General features: G+C 56.5%; 3 protein-coding genes across 6 annotated transcripts in view; 2 read left to right on the top strand and 1 right to left on the bottom strand.

Annotated features, from left to right (window-relative positions):
- AIFM3 (AIF family member 3) overlaps window positions 1-11,076 on the top strand; it is a 47,703-nt gene extending 36,627 nt beyond the window's left edge. For all 4 annotated transcript variants that reach the window (XM_086761331.1, XM_086761328.1, XM_086761330.1 and 1 more), the window contains 8 exons: window positions 341-412; window positions 729-792; window positions 1,713-1,789; window positions 2,442-2,559; window positions 3,378-3,476; window positions 3,884-3,959; window positions 7,979-8,083; window positions 9,747-11,076. In XM_086761331.1, coding sequence (XP_086617457.1) covers window positions 341-412; window positions 729-792; window positions 1,713-1,789; window positions 2,442-2,559; window positions 3,378-3,476; window positions 3,884-3,959; window positions 7,979-8,083; window positions 9,747-9,786 — 651 coding nt within the window. In that variant the 3' untranslated portion in view covers window positions 9,787-11,076. The remainder of the gene's footprint in view (window positions 1-340; window positions 413-728; window positions 793-1,712; window positions 1,790-2,441; window positions 2,560-3,377; window positions 3,477-3,883; window positions 3,960-7,978; window positions 8,084-9,746) is intronic.
- Window positions 11,077-13,948: 2,872 nt separating this feature from the next.
- LOC147598662 (transmembrane protein 17B-like) lies at window positions 13,949-15,696 on the top strand. The gene is made up of 4 exons (XM_086761795.1): window positions 13,949-14,080; window positions 14,402-14,497; window positions 14,851-14,964; window positions 15,373-15,696. Exons 1-4 carry the CDS (start codon window positions 13,949-13,951, stop codon window positions 15,694-15,696), a joined length of 666 nt encoding a protein of 221 aa, XP_086617921.1.
- Window positions 15,697-16,161: 465 nt separating this feature from the next.
- P2RX6 (purinergic receptor P2X 6) lies at window positions 16,162-25,390 on the bottom strand. The gene is made up of 12 exons (XM_086761794.1): window positions 25,242-25,390; window positions 24,970-25,120; window positions 24,712-24,780; window positions 22,272-22,347; window positions 21,455-21,548; window positions 21,080-21,160; window positions 20,140-20,281; window positions 19,838-19,947; window positions 19,230-19,323; window positions 18,093-18,158; window positions 17,326-17,403; window positions 16,162-16,516 (listed from the first exon to the last, which is right to left on the bottom strand). Exons 1-12 carry the CDS (start codon window positions 25,388-25,390, stop codon window positions 16,478-16,480), a joined length of 1,149 nt encoding a protein of 382 aa, XP_086617920.1. The 3' UTR covers window positions 16,162-16,477.
- Window positions 25,391-25,467: the final 77 nt, after the last annotated feature.

Genomic DNA, 25,467 nt, shown 5'->3' with positions numbered 1-25,467 from the left:
CTTTCCTATCTGGGGGGTGGTTTTGGTGACAGAGCGGGTTCTGCTTGTTTCACTTATTGCACTAATTAACTTGTTATTTGACATTTATTGATTAAGCTGTGATGGCAGCAGTCACTAGAAAGAAAGAATGGGCTGCATCTTCCCTCTCGTGGTCCGCGTGCTGTACAGCACTTTCTTCTGGACAAGTGTTGGGGACAGAGGTTGTGCCGACCCCCTTTGCAGCGTGGGACAGGGCAAGCCTGGAGGGTGGGCAGGGCACTGCAGGGGGCACAGGGACACCAGAAACAGGAGTGGTTTGGGGTCCTGATGTCCCCTGCTCTGTCCTGTGTCCCCCCTCCAGATGTTCGAGAGCAACAGGGTGAAGTTCTACATGCAGACAGAGGTCTTGGAGCTGCGGGAGCAGGAGGGCAAGGTAGGGTGTGGGCAGGGGCTCCCTGGGGGCACCGCTGTGGCATCCCCCTCCAAGGGGGGCTCCCTTTGTTGCTGCCCTCTGCTCTTCCCTGTCCCCTGAAATTCATATTCCTGGATTTAGCCCCAAGGAGCAAATGTACTCCAGCGTGATGTTGCGTGGTTTCATTGCTCCCATTTTCCTCCTGCTGCCATTGTAAGGAATTATGGTCAATTGGCATGTCAAAAATGAAGCAAGCTGCCAGCTTGGCTTGCTGTCGCTACAGGGTTTGGGTTTTTTTGTCCCTGAAATAACTGTGATGTCCCCGTCTCTCATGCAGCTGAAGGAGGTTGTGCTGAAGAGCGGGAAGGTCCTGCGCGCTGACGTGTGTGTCGTTGGTGTTGGTAAGGGGCCGGTGCTGCGGGCACAGCGCCCGGCGGGCTGGTGGTGCTTTGCTCGGCGGAGGAGAAGCTGGAGGCGATGTGGCAGCGATGGGTCACTGGGGCTGGGGAGCTGGGGGTGCTGAAAGTGATGTGCCAGCCCTGCTCAACTGCCACGCGTGAGTCTGCGTAGCAGGGCTGCAAAAGGGCTTTTTAGAGCCTCAGCCCCAAACTGCAACTGAAAATGTATTTGGAAAATAGTAATGGCTTTGGTTTTTCCAGAAAAAAAAAAACCCTATTCAAACCAATTTCATCCTTGCAAGTTGTTTTTTTCAAGCCTTCCTAAACTGGATTTTTTTCCTCCATTTTTTTTTTTTAATTGGTGATGCTGTAGACAGGGGTATTTTTCTCCCTTACACTTGGGGGAAAAGAAGTCCCTTTCTCAGTCTGTAAATTTTCAAAATGGTGTGGACAGGAAGAATCACCAAATTAGTTTAATTCTGCTTTTGTTGTTTTATTGACTACTCCGATTTGTGAAGGCTAGAGGAAAAAAATTGAAAATGAAAGGTGAAGAAGAGGTACAGATTGTGGAGGAGGCAGAGAAGCTCTGTCTGGAAAGCTGAGGGCTCCTTTTTAAATACATTTTTTTTCAAAATATCTGTAAAAGATAAGTGGATTGACAATTATCTTCAAGCATTAGGAAAAGGTGGTGGGCAGATTACACCGGTGCACTGACGGCTTGGGGAATGGTAGGGACCTCGGAGGTGTGGAGGGCGGATGCAGTGGGGCTGTGTCGGGTGCCTGGCTCTGCTCCCCTCTCCCAGAGCAGCCCCTTGGGGCAGACGGCTCGTCGAGCACAGGGAGATCTGCTGGCCTCGGGGCCAGCTCCCGGGGCTGTGGGGATGCCTGGCTACCGCGCCAGCAGCTCTTGCCTTCTCCCGCAGGCGCAGTCCCAGCGACGGGCTTTCTCAAGCAGAGTGGCGTCAACATCGACTCCAAAGGTTTCATTGTGGTCAACAAGGTGAGGCTGGGGGCAGCCCCCTGCCTGAGGGAAAAGCAGGAGGAGCTGAGTCTGCTCTTCTCCAAGATGAGCTTCCCTGGGGCTCCTCGGGGCATTTCATCCGCCAAGATTCTGGGAGCGTCACACTGAAGCACCTGGGACCCCCCCTGCAAGTGAGGGGTTTGCAAATCCCAGCCCTGGATGGGGCCTAGCTCTGAGCTGTTCCGGAATGGTGTGGATATTTTGAGGGGGGAAAGAAATGGAGAAAGATCCACCTTTTCAAGGATCCCAAAGGATCTCATCTTTCCTCCCCCCCTCCCCACCTCCACTCCTCTGGGAGTGCTGTTGGTGCTGATGGGTGGTGTGTGCTGCGAGCGAGGAATAAGCCAAGCTCTCACTGACAGACCCTGGTCTTCTAAGAGGGGCTCCAGGACACCAGTCTGTGTCTCTTTTTACGGAGTAACCCTCTGGCAGAGGGATGCTGGAGGTCCCTGCCTGCGTTGCCGACTTTGAAAGTGAAGAACGCTAAATCAAATCCCAGTGGGGTGGCCCACAGCCAAGCAGATGTTGTCCCTGTGTTCCCAGAGACCGTGGCAGCTCTAGAGCGGTTCCCTGTTTCGGTTTGTGTTGGGTGCAAACCCCACCAACGCACGCTCCTGCTTCCCCCCTGCAGATGATGCAAACCAACATCCCCGGAGTCTTCGCAGCTGGTGACGCTGTCACGTTCCCGCTGGCCTTGAGGAATAACAAGAAGGTGAACGTCCCTCACTGGCAGATGGCCCATATGCATGGTAGGTGCTTTCAGTCCCTTCGCTTTGCAGCAGCAAATTGCTTACCGAAAAGAGCCGTTTCCAGATCCCCAGGAAATTTCCAAGCCCTCTAGTGAGAGAATGAGACGACTGCCAACAGGGAAACTGGGTAGTTGTTTTAGACGTTTTGAAGCATGTATATTTTATCCTGTTTGATCTGCCTTCGCTTGCCAGCCTTCTCGATGTGCATTGCCTAACAATGCCTTGTTACAAACAGAGAGGTGCCCAGGCTCAAGCTTTCCCATACGCCGTGTGCTCCCTGGCATCTGCAGTCGCTGTGGGAGCCCAGTCAGGACACTTAGCAGCTCACATCCTAATGTCAGCTGGGGCCCACCTGGGCTGCCCAGGCTTCCGGGCTGGCTCAGGAGAGTGCTGGAGAGCGGAGATTTTTCTCCTCTTCGTGCCAGCAAGCATGGAAAACTTGGTGTGATCGGCTGCCCTCAAGTTTTCCAAGGCCACAACCCCATGGGGAGCTTGACCTCTGGATGGGTGCCCTGGGTGAGAAGTTTTGGAACCACGCCTCCAGAGTTAGCCTTTGGACATAGCCCTGTCTCGTGCTGGTCCAGACGTGCTCTGTGGCGGGGACAGCACCCTAACCATCTCCGTGCCCTCGGTGGGTTTATCCATCCCATCCACATTTGTGGTGGGAGCTCAGCAAGCTCTCAGCCCTGTTGCAGTTGCAGAAGCTGGGTTGAAGCAGGCTCATGAGCACATCGATGCTGTGCTGCAACCTGAGGGCAGACCACAATGCTTGCCTGGCGTGGAGCTTCCCTGCTTATTCTGCTGCTTCTCTCTTCCAGGCCGTATAGCCGCGCTGAACATGCTGGCCCATGGAATGGAGATCAGCACGGTCCCGTATTTGTGGACTGCTATGTTCGGGAAGAGCATCCGATACGCGGGTAAGGGGCTCCGCAGCCTGCCGTAGAGTTTGTGCTGCTGGAGGTGTCCTGGGACAGAGAAGCCACAGCCACCTCCCTCACTGTGAATCCGACACCCCAAGCTCTGCCTCGGGTTCTGGTTCCCTTCCTGGCTTCTCAGGGTTTTGGCATCTCCTCCAAAGCCTGTCTGCTCATGGCTGTGGGGTGCAGGGGGGAGGGATGGCCCAGCATGAGCAGACACAGTCTTCCTGAACTTGCACTCGTCTGAAAAAGAAGGGATGCTTTCTGATACCCTCATCTTCTGGTGCTGCTCTCTTGGTGACTGCAGGATGCTCTTCATGTAGCTCTGGATTGAAACACTTCATCTTAGGGGCCAGAGCTGGATCCAGAGGAGCTGTTGCTGAATCCACTTCTTCTCTGCCCTCCAGGCCACGGGGAAGGATTCGATGACGTTGTCATTCAGGGAGATTTAGATGAACTGAAGTTTGTGGCGTTTTATACCAAGTAAGTGTTTCTCTTCTCCGCGTTCCTACACAGGCATTCATCTGAGCTTTTTCTGCTAGGCTGTAAAATATTTTTGCCAGAGCTTCTGTAAGTTGGTTTTGTTCCTCCCTGGACAATGAGGTTGCAGGACGTGAATAAAAGGCCCCAGAGAAAGGATGTGCTAAGCATAAAGCAAGTTAAACTTGTCTTTGGACCTGATGTCTCTGCCAGATGTAGGGACTTTATCCGTTCACATAATATCTGAGAGCAGATAATGGCTTCTGTTAATTTGTTGCTGGCAGTTCCATCAACAGTTTCCTTCCCATTTCACCTCTGTGTTAGTGATTTGTGACCAGGGCTGGACCAGGAGCTCAGGCACCACCATTTCTGCTTCTGGTTTGACAAAATAAGCTCAAAAAACTCTTCTGCCTGTTAACAAGCTGTGCAGGTTAGCGAGAGCTCCGGAGCTTTCGTTACACCTGTAGTGAAACCCAGCTCTCCCCGAGGCTGGGAGCCTGTCTGGGAATCTTTTCCTGGGATGCGTTGACCGCTGGGACATGCTGCCTCTGCTGTTCTTCAGCCACGCTGACTGTTTAGACCAGCAAGACCACGCACCATGAATTTATCCCCAAAATATTTGCTGCTGTTTATTCTTTTGTTGCCTTTGTCCCATCCCAATCTGAGATCAATGGCCACAGAGCCTACTCACGCCCTGCAGGCCCCGCGACGCCACTCTGCAGCCCTTGTGTCGCCCCATCCCAGGTCCCCCGGCCTCGCTGGGTGCAGCGAGTGCAGCGTCAAGGGGCCGGGCAGCCACGGGCTGTGCTGGCACACAGTTCTTTCCAGCACATAATCTTCTTTGAACCCTCTGTTCGTCCTTTCCATACCAGGGCATTTAGCTATTTATCCCAACCCTAATTAGAAAGGAAATGTCAGATTGCTTTAATTAAACATCTGTGGAGCCAGTTCAGAAGGAAAGCCCCCAGCAAGGTGCACAGTCCCTGTTCTGCGCAGTGGCCTCACGCTCAGCAGGCTGCTGGCGGTGCCTGGGCAGATCCGTCAGCACGCAGGAAAGCTGGTCTTGATGGGCAGCAGCTCCCTGGCGGGTGGACAGCAGGGGTCCACCGCTGAGCACTGCCACCCAGGAGGGGCTCCCAGAGATGGCTTTTGGGTACCGGAATGGCATCCCACACTGAGAGCCGGAGGTACTGGGGGAGCGCTGGCTGGCGGGGGGCCGGCCAGTGCATCTCCCACTGCTTTCCTCAGCCGTAAGCAAGTCCCTGTCTCTGCTTCTGTGAGAGGCCACCAGGAGCATTTCGTCCTCTTTTTCTTGTTTGGTGACATTTCTTCTGGTTGGTGCAAATGCTTTGGGACTGAGGACACTGTCCCAAATCAACCATCCCCTACTGCTTCCTTCTGCTGTGCCCACCCAATGGTATGGACTCTTCTCCTCCTGGTGTCCGCTGTCCTGGTTGTTGTGTGAACCGCTGGTGGTTCCCACTCCTGGAGCCTGTCCTCAGCAATGACTTTCACAATAAGGCTCTTTTTTCCCCCAGATTTTGAAGAAGAAAGCTGTTTACCTATTGCCGTTCAGAGCTGTGGACGGGTCAGCGCGAGGCCCTGTGCCAGGAAGTGTACGGGACGGTGCTCTGCAGATGTCCCCATGGGACACCATGTTCACCACAGCACCTCAGCCAGAACAGACTGATGTCATCCCACCCCTAAGACCTTGGAGATCTTGGGAGATCCAGGGAATTGCTATGGTTATCTTCTTCATGGTTCCCCATTTCCATTGCATTGAACCCTGCAGAGGAAGGGAAGACCATGTCGCTATGGTGCTCATCCACAGTGCTCTACCTTCTTGGCCTTTACGCCAAGACTTCTGATTGCTCCAAACCCCAGGTTCAGGAAGGGCACTCTTGTTGCCTCTAAAGACCTTTTGAAAAAGAGGGATTCCTTGTGGCTTCCCCATCTGTCAGGCAAAATGTTGAAAAGCCACTGCTGATGTGGGATGCTCCCGCTCACCAGCAGGAGTTATTTTGCAAAAGGACCAGCGGCTCCATGTCTTGCTGATGGAAATGTTTGGGCTGCATCCACCATCGTGGCTTATCCTATTGGGCACTGTGCTGGAGGCTGAGTTGGTGGGCAGCTGGTGAGATTACATCTTCCTTTCCTTTCCCTTGCATGCCTTGGTTATTCACTCCCTCAGAACAGCACATCTCCCCCCTGGCTTTGATGGACAGGTCTCTCCAACCACTTTGTGTTTCCCAGCTGGGAGCTGGCTGTGCTCAGGAAACCAAACACAGGGGAAATCACTGAAGCCTCAAGGTGGTGTGGTGTGGTGTGGTATGAAGGTGGTGTAGAGCCTCCCAGCCTCAGCACCATTGTGTGCTGTGCACCGGAAGCATCGAGTAACGGCAAAGCAGCCAAGGCCCTGTGCGATGGAAACAACTGCCTGTAGACTCTCCCCTGTGGTTCATGGTGGGACAGGGTTCTCATTGGCAGTTTGTGTTTCTGACCTTGGGGCAACAGGAGAAGAGAGAATTTGCACTACAGTGACGTCAGGTGCCTTGGAAGGAGACTAGCTGTCTTCCATAAAGAAAACTCATGAGTCCCTGCACATATAATTGGAGTTACATCCCTAGGGAATGTGGTCCTGTCCTGGGGAGAGTGGAGGACCTCGTTTATATCCATTGGGACATCAAGTATCACAGCAGAGAATCTGCAGGCTCAGAGAGCAAAGAGATCTCCTAAATCACAGCAGCAGCCCTCGGAGGTGACAGCCCAGCAGGCAGTTCAGCTGAACACACACATGCTTGGTCATCTTCTCGGATGGTTAATTACCCTCACTGCCTGCCACAGCTGCCTGTTTTCCAGTGTGAACGTACTGCTCATCAACATCTGTCTGTCACTCCTTATTCTTATCTCATGTGCTGGAGGCAAGAGCCGCTGGCTGTCAGAAATCCCCTCTGCTGCAGGTACGCATCTCTGCAGTGAACTAAGGACGCTTGAGATGGGATTTCCAATGGCAGCCAAGTCTTGTTCCAGAGCTCCTGGAGATGCGGCAGCTCACCCTTCCAGCAACTGTTCCCATGGAACAGCACCCAGTGCTGGAGCCTACTCTTCAACTACTCAACAGTATCTTACCCATGCACCTTCTCTGATCTTTACATCATTTTCTATTCAGTTACCTGTTTATGAGTCATCTTTTGGGTTCACTCTTTTAAGATTTGCGCTTAGGTTGACCTCTGCAAAACTCAAAGCAGAAGAGCCCCTTCTTGTTTGCCTTGTGACCTTTAGCTAAAGCTTCTCCAGCATTTTTACATTCTCTTCCCTTCCGCTTCCTTTGATACCCATTCAGCCTTTGAGGTTGCTTTATGCTACCAGCACTGGCATCCTGGTGGATGATGGTCAGCCGGACTGGGACGTGCTGCTGGACATCCCAATACACACAGAGGTTTTGTCACTGAGGCCAGTGGGACCCTGGCATTGGACACCCCAGCTGTCCCGATGCTTTGGGAGGAGCATGCCTGCGGAGCAGCTCGGACGTGGGCGCTATGCTCGCTTGGAGGTGGGGATCAGGAAGGAGATGTGGAGCAGCACAACCAAGTGCCCCAGAGGGAAATCCTGACCGCCTCTCTGCTCCCTTGGAATGGGACCCCCTGGATGGCAGCAACCACTGGGCATCCTTGCTGATGGCCAGGTTTCTCTCCATCATCAGATCCACTTGGCTGGTGCTTTCCCATAGATGCCAGGGTGCCCAGAGCTGTCTCCACTACCTGGGTGCCCTAGGGATGCTCCCCATGCCAGCACCAGTGAGACCATGGTGGGGCCAACCTGCAGCGCCAGCCCTGAGCTTTCTCCTGTCCCTTGTCCCACACCGCTGGCACAGTCCCCATGGTGCTCATGCCTTGGGACGGGTCCTGACCCTGGAGTGGGTTTTTCTCTTTGCTTCCTGCTTTTCTCCAGCATTTTATTTTTGGGTGACAGAGCCATGGCCACCTGGGGCTGCCCTAACCCCTCTGCTCTGCTGGCCCTAGGAGCGACGAGGTGGTGGCTGTGGCCAGCGTGAACTACGACCCTATTGTGTCCAAGGTGGCTGAGGTCCTGGCTGCTGGCAGGACCATCCGAAAGCGCAATGTGGAGTAAGTAGATATGTGGTGGGAAGTGGCACGGGGGCTGAGCACAGCTGTGGGGGGCAGGGCAGGGTTGAGCACCCCGAGGCAGGACCCCTCTGGGCACTGAGCAGCTCTTTTCCACCGGTCCCCACTCTGTACCCTTCTCACATCTCCCTTCCATCCCGCAATGTTGCCTCTCAGCTGCGTCCCGGTCTGGCACCCCACACGCAGTGGGTTTGTCCTAAACACCAGGATCCAAATCCTTGCACAGGTCAATGGGACAGTGATGCTCACTGCTACCGGGCGCTGGTACATCACCGGGGCAGTGCTGCCTGATGCTGTGGTGCCTGCACACCCAGTGGAGTGAGGGACCCGCAGAGCGGGGCTGGCTGTGCTGCCTGCACGCAACGCTCTGTGAGAGCAAAGCCTGGAGAGTGACAGTGCCAGGACGCCGCCCCTTGGTGTCTCAGCCTCTGGTTCCCTGGGGCGTAGCTTGTAGGCAAAGGGCATTTTTCTCCCCTTGCTTTCCTTTTGAGACTTTGTGCAGGAAAGAGCGTACCCCTGCGTGCAAAGGGTGGGTGCAGAACAAGGAGCTTTAAAGGGGGAATCAGAGCTGTGGGGGTATTGTGGGTCCCTGTCCCTGGGGTGTTTCCACATCTGGAATAAAAGCAGACTTTTCCAAAACAGGGGGGTTGGACTAGATGACCTTTGAAGGTCCCTTCCAACCCTAACCATTCTATGATTCTATGATTGTATGAAAAGCTCAGGGAGAGAAGCACTCCCAGCCCTGAGAGCCGGCTTCTGGGAAGGGGAGAATGTGGAGGGTCCACCCAGCCACCAGTGACTGGGGCATGGTCGTGCCCCCCATCTCCAGCCCATCGGGAAATGGTTGCTGGCCGCACAGTTTGCAGCTGGGAGGGAGGTGGCATCTCATGGGCAGCCTGGCGGTGGGGGGAGCTGCTGGCCTCCGTGGCACGGCTCGACGAGCCTGGGGGAAGCTGGATCACCTAAACCTACACGTCTTTTCTCTCTCTGTCTCCTCCTGCTTTCGCACCTTTTAGGCTGTTTGTCCGTCACGGCAAGTACGTTTGGTTTGGGGTCCCGGGTGCGCTGGGCAGGAGGGACAGCCAGCCCCCTGCTTGCGCCATGTCCCTGGTTACCGTGTGGGGACACCGGCTACGGCTGCGGCCTTGTTTGCAGCCCCTCCTGCCCTGCAGTGGGGCGATGCCACTGTGCTGGGTGGTGGGGCTGGGGGTGGCAGGAGCCACTCCGGGGGCGGGTGGGCATGGGTGCTACATCTGCTTTGCGGGGTGCTGGTGCACAGATGATCTGCCGGGAACGGGCTGCAGCCTTTTGGCTGGGACCCCGCTCAGCTGGGGAAATGCTTGCTGTTTGCTGGCTTTCCCCGAAATTTCAGCTGAATGCCAGAAGGGCTTGGTTTACGTTAAAAAAAATACTATTTGAGCTCAGTTTTATATGGAACTGGAGATCTGCACGTGGGTTTTTGGAAAATTTTAGCAACATGTGAGTGAGGGCAGAGGAAGGGGCACTGCAGTCCTGCCCAGGCTGGGACGGTGACTGATGACCAGACTGGCGCTGAGGGCAGCGCCCAGGCGCACCGAGCACATTTGCTTACGCACGCTGGGAAGCATCTCACAGTGCTGCTGGTTTCTTTTTTTTTCTTTTTTAGAACCGGAGATATGTCCTGGCTAACTGGGAAAGGCTCCTAATGCTGCTGGTGGCTGTGCCCTCCTGATGCTGCGCAGACGGGGTGGCAGCTCCCTGGCCATGCGGGAGCACCGCGGTGGAGTCATTTCCCTTGCAGACTTGGATGAACCCAGCGCCTGTCACTGCGTGCACACCGTCCCAGCAGACTGCTGACGGCTCCTCTGCCCTGGTGCCGGCTGGGCTGGGCTCTGCTGTTGCGCTGGAAAAGCAGCCCTAGAGAGCAGGGTTTGGCACTGGCCGCGGGCACAGGTGCCATGTGGCTGAGGATGCTGCCGATGGGCTGGGAGTTCCCAGGCAGGTCTGCCCCAAGCACATCCCTCGCCCTGTAAGCAGCACGAGTGCCTTTCGTTGCTCCTGGTGCTCTCAAGCACGTTGCCCCTTCCCAAATCCTCTTCGCTCCTGGCAGAGCTCTGATGTGCATCCCCGCAGAGTCTGACGTCGCTCCCTCTCTGCACGGCTGCAGCACTTGCCACAGCTCTCCCCGTGTCCACCTGCTCTGGGGAGCATCTGGGGGGGCCAGGGAGATGGGGCCATGCTGGGTGATCTCTGTGTTTGTGTTTCGCCCTCTCCCATCTCCAGGGCTGGGGTCCGCTGACTCCCCATCCAACCCCTCCCCAGCAGAGGTTGGTCCCTGCCCAAGCCGAGGGCTCTGGAGATCATCCGTCCCCATCCCAGCACCTGCAGCGTCTCCCCGGCCCAGAGCAGACAAGGGACTGGAGCGCTGCTCCCCGTCTCTCAAGGCTCGGTTTGGGCTGGGGCGCTGGCGGCTCTCGGTCAGTCCCCAGGCTGTGGAGCGGGAGCTCCCTGGAGGGGTGCGACAGCCGGACTACAGCCCCCAGGCTGGGAGGCCGTCCTTCCAGCCAGCCTTGTGATGTCTCTCTCCTTAACGCAGCGCAGGATTAGCGCTGCTGCTGAGAAGTTACTGATGGGATAGTAGCCGGAGGAGTATTTCTGGCTGTCCTCCAGCCTTCATCACTCATCCCTCCTGTCGCCTAGTGACAGAGCTGCATTTCCCATCTCGGCTTTCCATGGCGGTACTCCGCTGTCATCTTTTCTGCCCCTTGCTGGAAGAAGAGCCGTGTCTCTAGCTCAGGAGTGGAGCTGGCCAGCCCACAGCCCTGTGTCCATCAGCCCAGCAGAGCCGCGGGGCGAGATCTCCCCTTGGAGGGGCTCCAGTGCTCTCTCCTGGGGGAGGTTTCTTCCCCAGCAGTGTTTTACCCTGAGCCCAAAGCAAGAGCATTTATATTTTTATTTTGATTCACCCCTATGAATTAAAGCAGTAATATTCTTGGGATCTGGATCATCTCTGATTCCTTCCAAGGCCTTGGGTCACCTCTGGAGGTCAGTCGGGTGGTGCAAGCGCCTCTCCTGTCATGGCTTCCCACTTCTGTCCAGCTCACCTGTATTTATTTCCAGACTTTCTGATGTTTGCTGGGTAGAAACATCATCAGTCGTATGTCACATCTCTGGCTGGTCTCTTCTGGTTTCACTGCAAGATTTTTCCTGGGTGGCGTGACCAGAGGGGATGGTAAGCAGGGATGTGCATGCTCCAACACACAGCGATGAACAGGGTCCTCTTCTCGAAGCGTTGTGTATCTGCTGGATCCATAAAGAGATGTGAACTTGCTGGTCTCATCTTGGGTCCCAAAACGCAAATGGCGATGTCCCCGTCCCCAGTGTGGTGCAGGTGAGGGCTTTCTCTGAGGGCAGAGGTGGCTGGGGCTGCTCAGCTTTTGGTGCCCCGGGCAGGGCTCTTGCAGAGGGGCCGGGCCCGCGCACGCTGCCCGGGTGGAGGCCGCTGCCCAGCCTGCTGCCCTGGCCCTGTGCGTTTGCCATGTCTTGCTGTTGGGATGGTCGGACTCTGCTTCTGCTGGGGGTGCCTGGGGATGCTGGGGATGGCATCTCCCATGCCCCACGTGCTCCCCCAGCACAGCTTGGCTGAGCTTTTCCACAGCCTCCATCCTCCTGCTCACCCAAAGGTTGGCATCCTCTGCAGTCCTCCTGGGCGGATGGGCAGGGCGCTTCGTTTTTTAGGAAGATGCCCTTCGACTCCTTCACCTCTGCTGGGGCCTCATCCAGTGTCAGGCATGAGCCGCACACAGTGGGCATTACCCCCATGTTCATGGAGCTGGAGACCATGCAGAGACCTTCTGCTCCAACTTATGGTTGCAGTGTGGGGAACAAGTCCCATTCCCCCTTTTTATAGAGGAGCCCATCCAGGGCTGGGAACATCACCCCATGGCATAAGGAACCGTGGTCCCCACTGTGAGTTTCCTTAGAGTAGGTCATGGGCAGGGCTGCCGGCACGGCTGGGCATCTGGACACCGACCTGCAGGCATTGCTCATCTGTGCTGGTGCCGCATGGTGTTGGACCTGAGACCCCTTGTCCAGCATCTCAGCAACTGCTTACTGGTAGCAAGCATGTCCTGGAGCTGGGCAAGGCTAGGTTGTCTCCAGACACATCTTGCAACCTCCCATGCCAGGGCAGAAAGTTTCCAGCTCTTCTTAAGAAACTGCCTGTTCCCATGGGAATGAGCACCATCGGCTAAACCCAGCTGGGGCACATGTAGCTTGTTAGTGGTCCCCAGCTGCGCTGCCCTGCCACGTTTAACTTCACCAGATTGCCCAGGTGTCTTCTGTGTTGCTCACCCGGGTTGCTCAACAGACGTGATGCTCCCAGACTCCGGGCTGTCCACCAGCTCCCACTCCTCAGATGCTTTGCCTGTCGCCCTGCTTGCATCTCGCCCCATGTCCTGCACACCTGAGAACCAAGTCCAAGCTGAATGGTGGTGGCCAACCATCTCCAGGCAAGCCTTCCCAGCGTCACTTCTGAGGCTGGGAGGTGTTTGGCATTACAGGCTGTGGTTAAACACCCTCCCTGATGCAGTGGATGTTGTCTTCTCACCAGTGGCATCTTCAGGTGTCTTGTCCAGGCACAGCCAAATAGACCAGCAGGACCTCATGGGCCTTTCTGCTCATCCATTGTCCTCCCTTAGCTCAGTGTCCTTATCCAATAACAGGCCAGTGCTTACAGCAGGGTGTATTTTTTCCACATTTGGTTACATTTGCTGTGAAATAAGTTTGCATAAGTTTGGGGTTTTTTTTCCCAGTAATGCAAGGATGGGGGAGCAGCTTGTGGTGTGACTACTGCTCGGAAGGGCTAGAGAAAGGACCTGTGTGTGCTCACAGCACGGACCTCCCTTGAGAGACCAGCTCCTTGTGCGTGGAAGCCTTTGGTGGACTTCAGCCAGTCGTGCACGGCTCTAACCACGCTTCCAGCCCCAGATGGATTTTTTTTGGCAGCACATGGCAATGAGCTTTGCAGCTTCGTTTTGGCTTTATCAAGCAGAAGAATCTTTTTTTTTTTTTATTTGGTTTCTCGTGTCCCTTGCCAGTGCCTGGCCCCTAAGGACCACATTTACAATGCTCTCTCCCAATATTGGCAGCAGCTGCTCTGATGCAACTTCTGGGATGGGTTGAGGCTGAAGATCGTGAGATGAGACCGTGCCTGTTGGGTAGGATTAACCGTGGAGGCCCCACAGCACCATCCCCTTTCCCTGCCATTCACCTCCGGCTCTACCACCCTCTCGCACACATCATCCCCCTTGCCCTCCACGGGACCGCCGAGTCTGGATGGGGCCCGGGGACGCTGAGCAGCGTGGAGACCCACGGGGGCGGCCCGTTAGCGGGGAAGCTCATGGTGACGTGTAAAACGCTCCATGAGTCTGCAGGCTTTGAAGAAGCGTTTCTGGCAAAGAGCACCATCTCCTCCCTGGGCACCCCCATCTGCCAGGGAGTTCTGAGCAATGATGACGCTGATAAAACCTGGCTGGGAGCGGGGCTGCTGGAGCAGGGCGCTGCCCGTGGGGTGCACAGGCTGGGGACACCACCGCGTCCCTGTCACAGCAATGGGCACAACCTGCTGCTCATCCCACGCGCTGCTGCAAAGGGGAGGTGCTCTGGATCTGTGTGGCTCCTGTGTGGGGTTGGCGTCCCAGGGGGAATTTTCCTCCCCCACATCCTCATCCCAGCTCAGCAGCCCTGTCCCTGAGGAGCCAATGGCCGGGCGGCCCTGTGCATTACCCCGACCTGCCATCCCATTAATTACATTCTGCCTAATCCCAGCTGAGCTGGGCTGAGGCGAGCGCAACTCGGCCGCTGGCCATGGCCGCGCACACCCCTCTGCGCCCCAACCTCCGCTGGGGCTTGGCGGCGTTCAGTGGCTCCCTCTTCACCAACAACAAGACGCGGGACAGCGGCGCTGCCCTCTCCTACCACCCAGGTATGGCCGGCACAGTTTGGACGCAGAGGGGTTTGGGGAGGTTTTGCTGTCACTTCATCACTGTGAGCCTGCTCAGCACGTCACCAAAGCACCCAGGTGCCTCTGAGCCGGGAGCACCCAAAAGGTCTCTGCACCCACCCACTGGAGAGGGGGAGCAAAAATAAAGCGCATTTACTGCCAACAGCCATTTTTGCTACCCAGCTGTCCCCCGAGGCGCAGCGAGGACCATTGCGCTCCCATCCGCGAGCCGCGAGGCTGGGGCTCCCTCTGGGCAGCGAGATCCCGGGGGTGCTGGGCAGCCCTGCCCACCTCTGCCTGCCCCGCGTAGCCCCAAGGTGCTGGCCAGCCTGCCCCTCCAGATGATGCTCTACTTCAACGTCTACTACTTCCCAGTCTGGTGCCTGGCTGAGGGGACGATGCTGCAGCTGAAGGTACCATCCCGTGGGGCACGCGGTGGGGAGGCGAGCAGGGAGAGGGGAGCCTTTGCAAAATTAATGGGTCCCCAAACACATAAGCAAGATGCCCTGTCCCCCACGAGAAAAGATGGCTCACCCCTGGCTCCCAGAAACGGAAATGGTGTGAACAGCTGCTGAACTTTCCTGGCAGGGAGGGCAGAGTGGGCAGGGCTGGGCACCAGTACAGGTGGAAGGTGGGCATGGGGTGCGGGGCACAAGGCATGGGGAGCAGGGCATGGGGTGCAGGTGACAGGGAGCCGGGCAAGGAGAGCTGGGCATGGGGTGCAGGGGTTGGGGCTGGCTGGGACGAGGCTGTGCCCCTGTTGCAGTACCACCTGCTGCCCTGGCACTACCAGTTCCTGCTGGTCACTGCGTTCCTCATCCTCTCGCTGGCTGAGGGCTCCCGCCTCTACCTGGGCTACATGGGGAACCTGCAGGAGAAGGTAAGCGCCCTTGCTCTGCCCTGGCTGCAAGTCCCCAGTCCTCGGCGCAGGACGGCCCAGCTTGAAGTGGCTGTGGCTAAGCTGGATGTCCCCTCGCCCAGGACACGAGTGCCTGGCACTCCTGGAGTCCTGCCTGCAGCCATCCTGGGAGGGAATTGTGGGTGCAGGCAGGGCTGGGAGGCAGGGAACGAAGGGACCTGGGTGCTGTCCTGCTGTGTGGCTGCAACACTCCCATACTGGGTGTGACAGCATCCCACTACATGCGGGCAGAGCTCCGAGTGGCAGGGATGTCCCCGGTTCCTGGGTGCTGAGGCCAGCAGAGCAGCTGGTGCAAGACCCCAGCAGGAGGGTCCCCTCAACACCATCAATGGCCTCTGCACCCCAGCTCAGCAGGCTCTGCTCCTGCAGGTGCCGGAGCTGGCCGGGTTCCTCCTCCTCTCCTTCCTGATCCAGCTCCCCCTCCTGCTGTTCCTGCTGACAGACAGCCGCATCATCTGTCTACCGCTGGAGACGCTCGTGCACAGCCTGCTTCTGGCCTTCCTTGTGGCAGAGATCGTGGCTGCCTTCTTCGCGCTGAGGACCATGACCAAGCAACTGGCGACACAGTTCTACTTGCAGCAGTTCAAGGAGGGTGGTGGGGGCCAGCCGGGGCAGGGGGGTGCAGGCAGCCAAGTGGGGGTGATGCTGTGGGACCCCTCCATCTCTGCAGTCAGTCCTGGCAGGGAGCATTAAAAGGTATCTGCACCCCTGCTGCGCCTCTACACACTGCATTTCCAAGCCGGGCAGCCCAGGGGCTTGCAGGGTCCCTAGAGCAGCCCAGGGGCAGGTGGGAGATGGGGTTCAAGCACCCAAGATGCTCAGGCTCACCCCAGGGCTGCGCTTGTCCTCGCTGAGCATGGGCCCCGGGAGGAGGCAGGAATGGGGAGGGCACAGGAGCCCCTGCCCCCCCCGCACGCAAGCACCAGCCCAGGACTGCCACCATGAGCTCAGCTCCCAAACTCTCCCTGAGCACAGCAGAAGGGAGGGAGGGGGACACACATGGAGTGGCCCTGCGGCTCCCTGCGGAGCGCACAAGGATCTGGGATGCTCACATGACGCCACCCCAGCTGGAAGGATGCGGGGGGGCTGCGAGACACAAAAGTGGCACCACAACGACTTCGTGGCCACCCCTAGGGCTAGAAACAGCGCAGAGCCCTCTCCCGCTGTCTGAAGCAGTTTATTCCACTGCATCCCTGGTTTTCATGGGAAATCAAGGCCCAGGGCCATCTGGAACGTGAAGGAGCACAAAGTGCTTTAGCCTCTTGTGCTCAAAGCCGGTGCTGGGAGCTGCAGACGGGATGGCTCTGTGCTTAACGCAAGTCTTGCTCCAGGAAAGACAGACCCTAATCCCAGCAGCGCACACCTGGGCCAGAACTGGGCCACCTCCACGTAGGCTGCAGCCATGCCCCCATCGCATCTACCTGGAGGTTGCTCCGGAGCAAAGGGTGCTTGTGACAGAGTGTTCCTGACATCCCTAGGCTGTGGCCTCGGTCTTACCTTTAGGGGGTTTTGCCTGCAAAAGGAACAGGGGCATCTTTAGTATCTTAGAGACAAGGGGACAGCCCAGGCAGGCGGGCCTGCACTGCTCTGCTCAGTCCCATGCACTTGCATTCACTGTTTGAGGCCCCCCACTCCACGTGTGATGGGACATCAGGTGCTAAGAACAATTTATTTTCCCCCTAGAAGGACAGTGCAGCCCTGGGGCAGCTCATCAGGAGCTGGGGGTTCTCTGTCTTCAGAGGTTTGTAAAACTTGGCCAGATAAAGCTGGAGATGAGGTGAGCTGGGACTGGTAGGACTGCAGCCCTCCTGCCCAGCCCACACCCTGTGACGCCCCAGCTCAGCCGGGCTGGGCAGTGCCAAAGCCGGAGTCACGCAGGCAAGGAAACTTATCACTGAACCGCAGCGTCAGCACCGACACAGCGTCAGGGCGTGCTCTGAAGAGCTGCCCTCTCTCCACACAGAGCTTGGCCAGATCCGGTTCAGAAGAGGGTGAATAAATGTGGGGACTGGGCCAGGTTTCTAAGGTGAAGTCCCCCCCGGGAATCCTTGTTGTCTGACAGCAGTGGAGGTCCTGCAGCTTTCCCTGCAGCCTGAGCACCCCCTGGGTCCCTCTTCCACGCAGCCGCTTGCTGTCGTTAAACTCGCAAGACTTAAACCCGGCAGGTTCAGCTCAGAACAGTCACTGAGCCCAAGAGATTAACAACAACTCCACCGAGGTTTTCTGAGATCTTGTGAATCAAGTTTAACCAAGGCACAGAAGATAAACCTGGTCACAAAACTTCACTCCAGCCTCAGCTCTCCAAAGCGGCCCCATTCTTACCTCCTCAAACTTCTCCTGCCAATAGAAGTCAGCCTTCGCATCCAGGTAGAGCAGAACCAGGTCACAGAGCACCGTGGCCTGGAGACAGACAAACACACCAGGGCAGCCGGCAGCGAAACTTCCTGCAGGAGCACCAGGTTCTCTGCCCAGCACCCACCACACCCTCTCCAACCCATCCTGCGGCACAGGTTAGATATGATCATCCGGGCTGCACAGACGCGGGGTCAGGGCTGGTCCGGCAGAGAGCCGCTGTTGTGGCCGTGTAAGGGACCGGGTGAGCACGTCTGGGAGGAAAGGGGGCAGGTGGGGGAGCCCAGGCTCCCCATTACTCTGCTGAGCTGCAGAAGTGCTCTGCCAGGGGCTGCCCCATCTCCATGGCCACAATGTCATATCCATGCCAGAGCCAGACTCTGGCTCCCTTTAGAGTCCGGGGAGAACCACACAGAGGAGGTGCTCTCTCCAGCTGGCCCAGAGAGCCGGAGCAGACCCGCCAGCAATTCCCCAGCGGTGTGCCTTCCCAGGGTCAACAAAAACACCCGGCCTCCACTGCCTCCCTGACAGTGCTCCGGCAGCATCCTTACTGCTAAGGATCACAACCAGGAGCTAACACCCTGCCAGACCGGGAGCTAACACCCTGCCAGCTGATCTCCCCTTCCAGGCCAGCAGCACCCAGGAAGCCTTGTGCCCAGGCAGGCAGGGGAAACCACAGCTCAGAGGCAAATCCCAACGCACAGTTCGGAGGAAAAGAGCATATCTGGAATACTCACAGCACCAAAGAATGCGATGCCAGTGCCAAAGCTCACAGCAGCAGGAATTATGCTGAACTTCCCAGCCTGGTGAGAAACAGTGGGTGGAGGGGGAAGACAGTGGGCAGAGAGCGGTGAGAGGACTGTGGGACAAGCCCTGCTGCGCAGCGTGCTGAAAGCCAGCTGTCTAGGGAAAGGGGAGATGTTGGAGGAAACTGTGGTCATTTCCCCGTGCCCAGCTGTAGGAACCTGACTGCTACTGCCTTGACTCAAAAGCCAAAGAAGGGACTCGGTGGCAGCAGAGGTTACGGTGCTCATGACTCGGTGGCAGCAGAGGTTACTGTCACCCAGCTACTCCTGCAGGAACAGGAGCCTCCCTCCTGCTGCAGGACTCTAGGAGCTGCCACCCACGGAACTACACCCCCACAAACAGCAAACATGGGCCTTGATGTGATGTGTCCCTTTCCCCTCAAACGAGTCTGGTATATCCAAGGAAAGAGAATTTTGGGTTCCCACCGCTCTTCTGGCTACGCTCTCCTGCTCCACACCTCCCAGACCTGGTCTCATCACCCCAAAGTGCTGCACCCCTTCCAATGTGTGTGAAAAGGCCACTGCCAAGCACAACAGATCAGCTGTGGACATCTCTTAGGGTGGCAAGCCCTCTCAGCACAGGCCCCAACTTGCACAGGTGAGTATTGAATTTGTCAGTGATGCTGCACACAGAGTAGCATCAGCCATGATCCCGCCCGTGGGATTCTCCCCAAGGGTACAATTAATCAAGAAGGAATTAATTGTCCAGGTTCAGAAAAGTTCAGGTTGATCTTTGCCAGGGTAGTCCCACCATGGGAGCCTCAGAGACGTCAACAGCCCCTCTGCCCAGCACCTCACAACTTCCACGTCAGATCCTCAACAAGGGAAACCTCCCTGCTCAGGGCATTACCAAGAAGTTTCCCTTCAAATGGGAGAGATTATTTTTTTCTTCCTTTGCTTGGAAAGCTCTGGAAAGAGGGGAAGAGCTCAGAGAGCGGGGAGAAGCGATGCCAGCAGGAAGCCGTGGGACTGGCTGCAGGAGAGAGCAGCAGGGAGTGGTGTGAGGAGTCAGCTCTGGTCACAAGGCAGCCAGGACAGCGCCTGCGGAGTCTGCAAAGGAGACGGTACCTGGCCACGCATGGAGACGTCGAAGCGGATGCCATAGAGTTTCAGCAGGTTCCGGTAGAGCTGCCGCTGGGAGCCCCAGTAGTAGGAGGCAGTTCTGCGGGAGACATTGGATGTGGCTCAGAAAGCCACAGCAGCTCTGCACAGGCAGCGAGGGAAGAGGGCTGCCAGCGCTGTACGATCGCTGGAGCTACCACACGCCTGTGCGCACCGTCTGTCCTCTGGCGGGCTGCGACATCGGTGGTGCACGTGGTGCCATCGCTCACTAGCTTGGCTTCAGCAGCGGGGCATCAGCATCCGCTCAGCACCCAGCCTGGGGTCAACAGGACCACGCAGCTTCCAGTGTGGCCAGTTTGGGGTCAGAACAGGCGTGGCCAGCCACATGTCCCTGCCCTCAGGCAGGTAACACCTTGCACAGCTCCAAACAGAGCAGAACTACAAGGTGCGGGAACTGCCACCGCACCCCGCTGCTGACAGACCCTGCGTCGAGTTTCCACGCCCCAGCGTCCCTGCTGCTCCTTCCACAGCATCGCTCAGGAAAGCCGAGAGCTCAGATGATGGCAGTGAACTCATCCCACAGACCTGTGTGGCCACCGTCCCCACATCCTCACCTGAAGTTGTACCTCCTGTCCTGCAGGCGGAAGGAGTACCGCGGCTGGCACTGGGCAGCAGAGCGATCCAGGTCACAGTCCCACTCAATACGAACTACGATGATCCCCCCCTGCCAAACACATTTTATTCCAGGAAAAGCACGAGACTGGAGATTTGCCGAGTGCTTTCCTGTTCAGGTGTTCAAAGATCACACAGAGAGATCACATAATTCCTTTCAGCATTTCAGGGGTCCCGTGCCCCCTGCCCACACCCTTGGGAAGTCTGCAGTCATCTTCCGTACTTTCAAAGAAAAAGCAAATACCAGCAGTGCGAGGTCCTCAAAAGTCTCTCCAGCTGCTTCCACCATGTCACGGACACAGAAGACGGGGCAGAAGGGGTTGAAGAATGGATCATATGTGCAGTTCTTGAAATAGGTGGGGTCATTAGTTTGCAAAGTATTGCACCTGAGACAGGAGAGAGAGATGGAGCTGTCAGGGGTGCAGAGGGGTGTGGGAGGACACGGAGCCCGCTGCAGGACCGAAAAGGAGACCCTCCTGCTGGGGTGGGACCACCAACACTCCTGCTTTGGAAGAAGGTAGTTTCTGCCTCTCCTAAAGCCTCAGCTGGAGAGAGCGCAGAGGGAAACTGGCCCGGAAGAATCACATGTGGAGTTATTATCCTTTACAGCACCTTATGGTCCTTCCTCTCCCAGCTGCTCTCCTCCACCTCTGACTTTGTGCTTCTCCTTTCTCTCCTGGCACCCAGGCTCCCACCGCTGTGCGATGTGGTGACCCAGCCTGAGGTACCACTGGCTGGGTGACAGCAGGGGCAGCTCAGCCGCCTCAAGCCATGTCTCCTGCCAGACTAAGGCAGCACAGTCAGCACGCCTGGGGCTGTCAGGCCACTGCAGCCCTTTTGCAGGGACTAAAATGCAAAAGTATATGGGGTAAAATGAGATCTAGGGAATAACTGGCCTTGTCATGCTCTGTTTGTAGTGGTCTAGACAGGTGGGAGCACAGGAGTCCCTCCATCCAGGGGCTCCCCATCCCATTGCTCTTATGTCTGGAAACACACGTGCCACCAAAGCAACTGGCATCCTCCTGAACACACCGTCCTGAACCGTAACTGCCCAAGCCACCACTCATCCTGGACAGCACACGGCTTCTTGGATGTCTCAGCTGCACAACCCCCAGGCAGACAAGCTCAGCGCAGAGGCTTGACTAAGTTGCAGAACAGTCTGGCTGGAGGAACGTCATACTTACTTGGAGAAGTTAAATTTGGTGAAGTGGACAGTGTTTTTTATAAAAAGAGTGAAATTCTCCGCCTCAGCCAGTAGAGGTTTCCTGGAAAACAACCACCATCAAACTCAAGTTTTGCACAGCAACCAAGGCATGTTCCCACTCCCTTCATTCTGCAGTCTCTTCCACAACCCCAAGACTTTGGCTACAACAAAGAGTTTCAAGAAACACTCTTGTGTAAAGTTCCCTGGGCTTAACTGACTGGTAGATCAATGCCAAAGATCTCCCTGAGCCTGGCTGTCCCCCGGACAAGTATGATCAGGCCCCCAGTTACACAGAGCACAGAGAGAAGCAACCGAAGCTCTCCGACGCCTGCTGTCCTCTGAGCCTCTGCTATACCTGGGCAGGGTGTTATTCTCCACAGGACACCAGCCGTAGATCTCACAGGTGGAATGGGTGGTGTTGAACATTACACATTTCCCAGTTCTTATCCCTAGAAATGAAACAGTGTATAGAATTTACTGTTCCTTTTTAAAATGTCTTCTCTGCACCTCCCCTCCCGGGACAGTGCCCTAGCCACTGGCTTGTTCTACCCTTCTCAAAACCCAGACCACAAAGATGACCCTGGAATCACCTTCAGTGTTTTCCCCACTCAACAACTTCCCTGTGAAACCTTCCCTCGAGGCCGAATGACAGGAGCTGTTTCACAAAGACAAGAAGCTGCTTGCTGCTATCAGCACCTGTCTGTCCAGCACGGCCTCTCCTGCCCCGTGGATGCTGAATGGGAACATGCATCTCTGGAAGGGAGTTGCAGCAATCCCACACAAAAAGTTTTGGCAACTGACCTCCTAGAGCTGAAATCCCCTTTTTCAGCAGAACTCACATGGGCTGCTAACATTAATCAGCATGAAACAAAAGCCAGGTTTTATTACAAAAGGAAAAGCTGTCAATCACACCGCAACAGTGGTGGCAATTCCAGCAGCCAATGTCAGAAACAAAGTACGCTTGTATTTGCTGTGATGATGCCTTGTGCCGGCAGCACCTGCTCGTCCGGCTGTAAGAAGTCACTGTAAGGTTTTGCCAGGAATAAATGGCTGGAGAGTGCTTCTGTGCACACTTACAAAAACCACCGAACTCAGACAGTCAGGCACCTTGTGGACCTGTTTCCTAACAAACATAAGGAATTTTACAGTTTTTTTAGCAAAACACCCAATACCATTGCCATGAACCACTGGGTTTCCCGTGGGACAGTCTGCATCTTCCACGCACACCGCGTTGAGAACAGAGGGGCTCTGAGGGAGACAGAGAGAAGCGCTGTTAGTGCCCTGCACAGCTGCCCGAGGCCACGTGTCACTCACCCACATTGCTGTGCTGCTGCTCCCGTTCCTCCGTGCACGTCCCAGGTGCTTACGGCATCTGCCACGTCCAGGACCTGGGCAGCCTCCAGCCAGCGAGGACAGAGGGGTGTCCAAGAGGCAATCCTTCCCACCTATCTCCATGCTCTCCGGGGCACTCGCCTCCTGTGCCTCGGCAGCAGAGGAAACCTCAGCAGCTAGCCTGGACCTTTCATCCAGGACCAGGAACAAGCACAGCTGAGTTTGGGAGAGCCTTAACGGCAAAGCCCATTAAGCACCTTGTAAAGCACCACCAAAATTCCTCCATGAAAGGGCTGAAGAGACCCTAAATACAGCGTAACACAAATTCTACAGGAGACACAGACAGCTTCACTCTCACTCTGGACCCACCAGACTGCCTGCAGCAGCAAGAAGCTCCCATTCAAACACAGAGAGACAATGGCAGCTGGGGAGAAATTCAGGTACTGAAATCTGTGATGGCGTTACAGAAAACCTAAAACCTGGTCAAGAAGGTTTCCTGGAAAGCAAATCACCAGTAACATCACACGTGAGCAAAGAAGGATGACGCTTCTCCCAAAATCAAACACCCCACTCATCCCCTCAGGACACGGTCCTGTGCTGCTTAGGGCTGGGACCAGTGCTGCTCATGTGTGCGTCCATTAGCAGCATCTGGACCTGTAAGGGCTGAGCATAACGGGCTGCGCTGAAGACCAGAATTTAAGTGAAGATGGTCCCTTAGCCCCAGAGCTTGCATCTGGACACAGGGGATGCATCAGTGACTAATGCTTTCTGTCTCCAGGTCTATTCTGATCATCTTCATTAACCTTCAGAGCTCCTTGCAAATAGAAGCAGAGGGTTTCCAACCACTCAAAATATTTGAGATCAACATTGAAAGGACTCCCTAAGAGATAAGCCACAGCTCAGCCACAGATCTGAGCTTAACACAGACATCAACTGCTAAAACTGCTTGTCCTGCGTTTGGGTGCTGCCTCTGACCCTGGCTGGACCTTTCCCTGCTCCGCCAGCACAGAATATTTCCTGCAAAGTCAAAAGCTGCCACTGTTAAATGTCTACAGTTCCAAACACGAATGTCAGCTGCAGTCCCAAAGCCAGCAACGGAGATACTGGAGAGCTGCACAGGGTGGATGCAGTGCCAGGCATCCAGCCACATCACAGCACTGCAACGGGATGAAACGCTCTGCTCTTTGTATCCTTGGCTTGCACCCTGCAAAAATAAGCATCCAGAGATGCCCGCGACCGCCTGTGAGAGAGCCCCGACGTGCTCTGTGGCACATGTCTTCCCCGGAGACATTCCTGTAGCTATCAGTACTTTAGGAGTTCTCACCATTTGAAAGAGCAATCATTAGGACCATTCTCTCTGACCCCAAATTGAAGTTGCTCTTCCTCTTCCGCAGCCTGCGGGCTGCATTTGGAGAGCAGCCCAGCCTGGCAGCGCAGCACAGGGCAAGCTGGGAAGCAAGATCAGGCCGGGTGCAGCACAAACCAACGGGACTGTTAGGACAAGTGGTGCTCGGCGCAGGGACAAGGTGCCAGCAGCGGTTTAGCTTAAAAGATATTTGCTCCTGTCTGCCACGCAGGGTCCAGCCGGGGAGAGTTCAGATGGGAGCTGGCCTGAATCCAGGCTTAAGGGGACAATTTCTCCCAGAGAACATACACCACTAAGTGCTGGCTGACGGGAAAACCCCCTAGACCTTGTGCTCTGTTCCTCCTAAAAACAGGACACTAAAAGGGGGAGGATACTAGTCCTGCAGCAGAGAGTTATAAAGGAAACCTGACACAAAATCATCAGGAAAAATGGCAGAACAGAGGTAAGAGAATGGAACAGCAAGTCAAGAAACCAAAAATACATGCGAGATTCAAGAAGGAACACAGGTAACAGATAGATTAGTTGGGGGCAGCAGTACTGATGCCAGAGATGGAACAGCAGCGGGGTAACGCAGCTCAGCCTCCCCAGAGCAGCCTTTGCCAACGGCAGCAGGAAAGCCTGTGAAGATCACACAGTGTCACCACCCCTCACCCAACACACCGTGTCCCTTCTGCTTGGATGCACAGCTTGGTTCATGCAGGTATGACAGAGCAAGTGCAAACGAGCGAGCAAGATCTATGGAGCAATGACAATGAGGGGAATCAGTTTCATTTGGAATAAAAATCCCTTTTTCCCTTCCATCTGGTCTCACGCGGGTTTTTTGCGAGTTCCTGCATAGCTACAGAGCAGCGGCACTGACTGGCTTCACAAATCCCAGCCCACCACCGGGCCGGGAAGCAGCACAGCTCACTCACCTCGGGACAGGTGCCCTGGGCTTGCACTGTAGCGATGAAATTGGTCACCAGAAAAAGCGCATTTTCTCCCTATGAGGCAAGAAGGCACCTTCAGCAGGGGGTCTGCACCGCCACACTCGTCGGCAGCAGAACAACTGATGCATTTTGGTTTTTTGGTTTTTTTTTTTTTTGGCTTTGACATTTACAAAGTTAACATCGCCTTTCCCTTCCCGAGGGGTTTTGCCGCAGCCTTTGCCAGCCCCCCACCCCGGGCCGTACCTGGGGGGCCCGGCCGAGGTCCGCCGCGTCCCACAGCCGCCGGCCCGCGCCCCCCACCTCGGCCACCGCCGCCCCTTTCAGCTTGGTGACGACGGCGGCGCGGGGGGCCGGGTCGGTGTCCTGGTAGCCCTTCCGCACCAGCAGCGCCCACCTGCGGAGGGCGAGGGGCGCTGAGGGGACCCCTCTCGGCCCGGCCCGCTCCCGCCACCTCCGGCAGGACCATGCCGTGGGGAGGGGGGCGGCTCGCCGCGGCGGGAGGGGGGCGGCCCTACCCGAGCAGGTAGGCCAACACGCCGAGCTGCAGCAGGCGGTGCAGCAGCCCGACCCGCCGGTTCCGCGTCAAGGCGAACTTCGCCGTCTTGTAGTCGAGCAGGGCGACGCACGGCCCCCCGCACGGCCCGCCCGACCCCGCGCCCGGCATGGCGGCACTGCGGACCCCGGCCCCCCGCGCCTCCCGCCCCGCCCCGCCCACGCCCCTCCGCGGCACAACCACGCCCC

This window comes from Chlamydotis macqueenii, chromosome 17, assembly GCF_036417535.1.
Source record: "Chlamydotis macqueenii isolate bChlMac1 chromosome 17, bChlMac1.mat, whole genome shotgun sequence".
NCBI classification, from domain to species: domain Eukaryota; kingdom Metazoa; phylum Chordata; class Aves; order Otidiformes; family Otididae; genus Chlamydotis; species Chlamydotis macqueenii.
The sequence above is the reverse complement of the archived record's forward strand: the minus strand, read 5'-3'. Positions and strand labels throughout refer to the sequence as shown.

Excerpts from the sequence above, each read along its gene's own strand:
- P2RX6 (XM_086761794.1), bottom strand. The coding sequence starts at position 25,390 with ATGCCGGGCGCGGGGTCGGGCGGGCCGTGCGGGGGGCCGTGCGTCGCC. Across the intron at positions 19,948-20,139 it reads TTGAGGACCTCGCACTGCTG|GGGGGGATCATCGTAGTTCG; the intron begins GTATTTGCTTTT and ends TGTGTTTGGCAG. Across the intron at positions 19,324-19,837 it reads GACAGGAGGTACAACTTCAG|AACTGCCTCCTACTACTGGG; the intron begins GTGAGGATGTGG and ends TGTCTCCCGCAG.
- LOC147598662 (XM_086761795.1), top strand. The coding sequence starts at position 13,949 with ATGGCCGCGCACACCCCTCTGCGCCCCAACCTCCGCTGGGGCTTGGCG. Across the intron at positions 14,081-14,401 it reads ACCCAGGTATGGCCGGCACA|GTGCTGGCCAGCCTGCCCCT; the intron begins GTTTGGACGCAG and ends CGTAGCCCCAAG. Across the intron at positions 14,965-15,372 it reads TGGGGAACCTGCAGGAGAAG|GTGCCGGAGCTGGCCGGGTT; the intron begins GTAAGCGCCCTT and ends CTGCTCCTGCAG.